The sequence below is a fragment of the Papio anubis genome, chromosome 17 (assembly GCF_008728515.1).
Source record: "Papio anubis isolate 15944 chromosome 17, Panubis1.0, whole genome shotgun sequence".
In the NCBI taxonomy this organism is placed as follows: Eukaryota; Metazoa; Chordata; class Mammalia; order Primates; family Cercopithecidae; genus Papio; species Papio anubis.
In genome coordinates, this window is record NC_044992.1 from 39,394,332 (window position 1) to 39,401,192 (window position 6,861).

The 6,861-nt window shown below is 33.9% G+C and overlaps 1 protein-coding gene across 1 annotated transcript; it reads left to right on the forward strand.

Moving 5' to 3' along the window:
- Positions 1–3,756: 3,756 nt before the first annotated feature.
- LOC101016814 (40S ribosomal protein S24) lies at positions 3,757–4,318 on the forward strand. Its single transcript, XM_009199253.4, has one exon. It carries the CDS (start codon positions 3,813–3,815, stop codon positions 4,203–4,205), a length of 393 nt encoding a protein of 130 aa, XP_009197517.3. The 5' UTR covers positions 3,757–3,812; the 3' UTR covers positions 4,206–4,318.
- Positions 4,319–6,861: the final 2,543 nt, after the last annotated feature.

A 6,861-nucleotide genomic window follows, 5' to 3' on the forward strand; every position in this document is an offset into this window, starting at 1 on the left:
TTATTTCTTTGTAATTTTCAAAACTCTATTGAAGTACAACATACATACCCAAAGGTACCCAGATTCTAATTTTATGGCAAGTTAATTTTTACCAAGGAAATCTTCATAACAGGCCTGCTAGTCAAGAAATAGAATGTTATTAGCACATCCGAATATGCTTTTTTTTTTTTTTTTTTTACCTCTGCCCCTTACAACTTCTTCTTTCTCTCCCAAAGTTAATTACTATCCTGAATTGAAAGAAACAGCTTTTGGTTCAATTTATTCTGTATAAGTTTTTATTTCTTTTCTATTTTATTAGTTTCTGATACATAAATATTATTTATTTTCTTATATTTTTAATTTTCTTTTCTCTTGATAATATTTTCTTAAGGTGAATGCTTGTCAAATACATTTTGAATGTACGTTCTTCATATTGGCCTTTAAAAAAGCATGTTTTTCAAGTCCTTACTTTGACTTTACCCTGTATTTTTGTTAATTTCACATTTTAATTAATATATACTTTAAATGATTTGTAATTTTAGTATGTTGTCTTTCTTGACTTGAGCTATAAATATGTGTGTTAATTTTCAAACACATGGAGATTTTCTAGTTTCCTGTCATTCATTCCTTGCCAATTCCACAGTGGTCAAAAACCACATTCTCAAAAGTATATAATGCAGATACTATCAACATGGAAATCTTCCTGAGAACTTATAAACTACACACATACTTCAGTCTTTCATAAAAATCAACCAGGCAATTGTTAATTTGGTTGAGAAAATATTTTCTTAGTAATATAATATTGTCTATATTGTGTACCACAGCCTGAGACAGGTGCATAAACATACCCCCAAAATAATTGTAGGTATATGTATTTCTCCTTTCTTCCTCCTTTTTTTTTTTTTTTTTTTGAGACAGAGTTTCTCCCTGTAGCCCAGACTGAAGTGCAGTGGTGCCATCTCAGCTCACTACAACCTTCGCTTTCCAGGTTCAAGCAATTCTCCTGTCTCAGCCTCCAGAGTAGCTGGGATTACAAACACATGCCACCACGCCCGGCTAATTTTTGTATTTTTAGTAGACAGAGGATTTCACCTTGTTGGCCATGTTGATCTTGAACTCCTGACCTCAGGTCAGATCCACCTGAATGCCAGAATTACAGGCATGAGACACCGTGCCCAGTCATTTCTGACACTATATGTTTTATATATTTTAGGGTAGGTTTTGTAATGCTCAAAAATCTTACATTTTATATCTCTCTGGTATTTATTTTTTAGCATATAATGGCCTTTTCTCCTGCAAAGTTTTTTTTTAGTTCTAATTTTTCCATATTGCAGTAGCACCACAATTTTGTTGTTTAATTTTGCTTAGAATATATTTTTATTTATGCATAAATCTTATTTAATGTAGAGTTGACTCTTTTAAGCAGAATGCAGTATTTTTTAATCTAAACTTTTGTCTTTCTTTTTTTTTTTTTTTTGAGACGGAGTCTTGCTTTTGGAAAAAATTGGCTATTTACATGTAATGTGGATAGTTATACATTTAGATTTAAATGTACTATTCTACTACTTGCTCTCTATCTCATAATGTCTCTTTATTATCTTGATTATTATACATTATTTTACTTTTTATTTTAGCATCTTTCCTGGAGATTGCATCATTAATCTTTGATCTATCAGAGTCTATACAAGTCCAAATGTTTACCTCTTCCCAGCAAGAGAATGACTCTAGAATATTATAATAATATTTTTCACTCTCTACCAACTCAGGCTATTACCTTCTGTTACATAAATTCCAGTATAATTGTTACATTGTTTTTTGCAATCAGTATTCTTTTAGATTTATAATGTTTATATGTATTTTTGTTGGTCTTTATCTTGTACCTCCGAACTTCCATATGGGATGATTTCTTTCTCTGTTAGGAAAACTTATTAGTATATCTTTTAATGCCGGTCTTTTGTGTCTGAGTAAGTTTTATTTACCTGATAATGTTTAACCTCAACCATTTAATAACATTTTTTACATGGTATGGAATTTCAACTTGACCTTCCTTCAGCGACACCCCCATCCCAACAACAACTTGAAGATATAATCCAATTGATTTTGGTCTTTCTCATACTTACTCCTTTAAAGTCAATGTGACATTATAAATTTGATTTTAATATTTTCACCATGACAATTTTACTTATGTCTTTTAAAAATATTTTTCAGATGAATATTACGGTGCTTCCTGATTTTGTGGCTTGATTTCTTTTAAATCACTTTGAGAAAATTCTCTTATTTTCATCTTCAAATATTTCATATTCTCTCTTATATCTTGCCTCTCCTGGGATTCTAAGGACCATATCTTTTTCATGTCTATTTTCTGTTTCTATCTTCCATCCTCTTATTTTTACAAATGATATGGGATGAATTGTGTCTCCCACAGATTTATATGTTTAAGCCCCAACCTCCAATACTCCAGAATGTGACTATATTTGAAGATCTGGTCATTACAAAGGTGTTTGTGTTTAAATGGGTGTTCATTAAGGTAGGCCCTAACCGAATATGAACTGTATCCTTAAAAGAAGAGGAAATTGGACACAGATGAGCATAGAGGAAAAGCCATTTGAAGATACTCATGCAAAAAAAACAAGGAAAAACGTTTCAGAAGAAATTAACCCTGCTAATACCTTGGATTGGATTTCTAGCCTCCAGGACCATAAGAAAATATCTGTTATAGGGCCGGGCGTGGTGGCTTATGCCTGTAATCCCAGCACTTTTGGAAGCTGAGGTAGGTGGATCACCGAGGCCAGGAGTTCAAGACTAGCCTGGCCCACATGGTGAAAACCTGTCTCTACTAAAAACACAAAAAAATTAGCTGGGCGTGGTGGCAGGCTCCTATAATCCCATTTACTTGGGAAGCAGAAGCAGGAGAATCGCTGGAACCCTGGAGGCGGAGGTTGAGTTGAGCCAAGATCACGCCATTGCACTCCAGCCTGGGCAACAAAAGCGAAACTCCATCTCAAAAAAAGAAAAAAAAAAAAGAAAAGAAAAGATCCGTTGTTTAAGCCACTCAATCTGTGGTACTTTATTATTATAACAGTCGTAGCAAACTAATACGTAATGCTTAATTACATATTTTTATTTCATATGTTTTTACATAAATTTTTGTTGGTAAGTCTATCCTTTAGCAACTTAATTTTAAGTATTATGTTTTTCAGTTCTAGAATTTCTACTTGTTTATAGAGCCTTCTGCTCTCTAATAAAATATTTTTAGAAAAAAATTTGAGAGTATTAATCTGAATTATTTGAAATCTCTATCTGATAATTTTGCATGTGGGTTCAATGTGCGTTTCTTTTAAGCTTACTATTTTTGGATTTTCATTACAAATAATGTCTCATTATATGCCTAACTTTTTTATTGTTATGTGTTAATAGGAAAAAATGTTAAAATTATATACGTTTTGGGATTACCCCATTAAATATTTCTGTTAACTTCTTGTATATGAGTAGAGGTGCTAGCAATCCTGATTACCTTAATCACATAATTGATTTGAACATGTGCTATAGAATTCATGAGGGCTGTTCTCTTTCAAGTTTGGTTTTGCTTCTGGGTTATTGATTTTGAAGGTTCCACATAAAGCATAGAGGCCTTACCAAAGGATCAATCCTTTGACTTGGTGCACTCAAATTAATAGACTCCCTATATAATTGTGCTCTCGGAAACTTTTAATACTTCTCATTTTCTTAGAATTTAAGTATCTCTTTCACATTAAACTCAGCTAATGCCTCCTTTAAAAAAATCATGTAAATTGCTCTTTTCCTCCCTGACTGTCCGAAGATAGGCAGCCATCATGAACGACACCGTAACTATCCGCACTAGAAAGTTCATGACCAACCGACTACTTCAGAGGAAACAAATGGTCATTGACGTCCTTCACCCTGGGAAGGCAACAGTGCCTAAGACAGAAATTCGGGAAAAACTAGCCAAAATGTACAAGACCACATCGGATGTCATCTTTGTATTTGGATTCAGAACTCATTTTGGTGGTGGCAAGACAACTGGCTTTGGCATGATTTATGACTCCCTGGATTATGCAAAGAAAAATGAACCCAAACATAGACTTGCAAGACATGGCCTGTATGAGAAGAAAAAGACCTCAAGAAAGCAACGAAAGGAACGCAAGAACAGAATGAAGAAAGTCAGGGGCACTGCAAAGGCCAATGTTGGTGCTGGCAAAAAGTGAGCTGGAGATTGGATCACAGCTGAAAGAGTAAAGGTGCTGCAGTAAAGGCTACCTGTGTCCATTTTGGATTTTTCACAAGCAGATTAATAAACTAAAAACTTTCAAAAAAAAAATCATGTAAATTATCACTCAAGCAACAGTTCTTTTTAGAATAAAAAGTGACACTAAAGGCAAATTGTATTTGCATACATTGAGAATAATTCTATATAAAAACTAGATTTCCATTTGGGTGATGACATTTATTCCATTTTTATATTTTAGCTGGTTTGTGTGTGTGCGTGTGTTTGTGTGTGTATAGGAGTGCATACGTGTGTTATTGTTAGGTAGTTTTATTTTCTCTAGGTTGTCTCAAATCCTGTGCTAAGATAGACAGACAGATAAATCTATAGGTAGATAATACTAATCTACTGTACAGTCATTTATTTTCATCTTGTTTTTTCTCAGAGGTCAAAGGTCATTTTATTGTTAAATTAACTTGCATTTTCTTGATTACTGGTAAGTATGAACATTTTTGTAAGTTGACTGGTCATTCACAGTTTGTTCTTTTACCATGTCTATTTTTATTGGTGCCAAATTTTCCTGTCATCCAATCTGTTTAAACCTATGGATTTTTAACATAAAATAAAGTGTCTTACTTTCAATTATCTTAAGAAAACTGCACAAACACAATACAGTTTAAACATAAACAATTATTTTTCCACTCAAATAAATTGTTAAAAGATAACCAGCAGACTTAGAAAGATTTGCTCATCTGTAAGCTGAGTTTTTATTGGCTTTCCTTTTTTTCTTTTCTCTTTTCTTTTTTTTGATACAGGGTTTTACTTCCCAGACTGGAGTGCAATGCTATGATCTCATCTCAGGGCAACCTTTGACTTTTGGACTCAAGTTATTTTCCTGCCCCAGCCTCCTGTGTAACTGGGACCACAGGCACGTATCCCCACGCCTGGCTAATTTTTGTATTTTTAGTAGAGCCAGGGTTTTGTCTGTTTCCCAGGCTGGTCTCGAACTCCTAGGCTCAAGTAATCCTCCCTCTTTGGCTTCCCAAAGTGCTAGGATTACAGGTGTGAGCCACCATGCCTGGCGAGCCTTTTCAGTCTAATAGGAAGGAAAGAAAATCGCCATGAGTTTACCATGTGACTTAATTACTTCATTTAAAAATTATATATCCGCACACACATCTCTTTTTAAAGATAAATATACACTTTTTTTTGCGAAATATCAGGATGACTGGTTTTTACTATTGATATGCGTTCTCAAGAGCTGATTATCTCCTTCGCTTTGCATTAAGCTGTAGAAAGTTATGGAGATGAGACAAAAAAAGCATTTTTTCTTAGTTGAGATTTATATATTGTGCTTCCTAATGGCTTTTTCCTTCCAACAAATAATGACCCAATTCTCTTTGACAGAAATTCCTTAGAGTGTTTCTGCCATCATATGAATAAATAGCATTCATTCTTAATGTAGCACAGAATTACACTATGGCGTAAATGAACTTATTGTTGATAATTTGTAACTGCTGCAAGTTTCTGTCAGAATACTGTCAGGACGCATTTGGCAAATCTTCCCAGATAACTGGCAAACAGAAAAGGCTAATTACATTTGGGATAATCGCAATGTGAATATACGCAAATCTAATCAGAGGGTAAAAGGTTTTAAAATGCTTTGTAAATCTTTAAGTGGTTTCTCCTGAATTCCATGCTACACATGACAGGAACCAATGTGGTGATGGTTTTCAGACTACAACGTGTATCTTCAAGAGTAGAAAATTCTGATAGAACAAAGGAACAGCAGTTAAAGTCAGCCACACACACACACAAAAATTGTTTTTGGTTGAATATACTGTGTTTTCAAATAGACAGGCAGTTTGGGAGGAACCTGATGCTTGTGTTTCTGAAGATCTTAAAGTTAACTGCCATGTGTGATTTTTGTCAGCGCCTAGGAAATGATAGCAGTCAAAAACATCAAAACATTTTTGTGGATATATGATTGCTTGTTGGTCTGCAACATTCTTTCATACCTTGATAAGAGGTAAAAGTGATATGTCAGAAAAGATATTTTGAGATACATCTATATCTATCTATCCATATATATATATATATCAAAAATGCTAGTGAATTTGAAGGTTAAGAAATTCTTAAATAAATTGTGAACCTTCAGTAAGATGCCATTTCAATATTGCCCTGGGAAGAAGAGTGTTTGAAATCAAGGCTAATGTAGGAATTTTAGGAAATGCAAACAGATTTTATTATGTTTAAGTTGTGATGATCTCCCTGCTATATTAGCATAAAAACAGAAACCTCTATATACTTCTAATTCTTCTGTTTATGAATTTCTTAGACCCAGAGGACAGATATTAAACGTTTCATTTATTTTTTAAAACTTTATGTATGCATGTATGTATGTATTTGTTTACTTATTCATTCATTCTTTTATTTATTTATTTATTTTTGAGACAGGATCTCACTCTGTCCCCAAGGCTGGAGTGCAATGCCATGATCCTGGCTCAATGTAGTTTCAATCTCCCAGGCTCAAACAATCCTCCCATTCAGTGTCCCGGAGTATCTGGGACCACAGGCACACACCATCACACTGGGCTAATTTTTGTTGTTGTTGTTATTTTTGGTAGAGATGAGTTATCGTTACGTTGCCCAGGCTG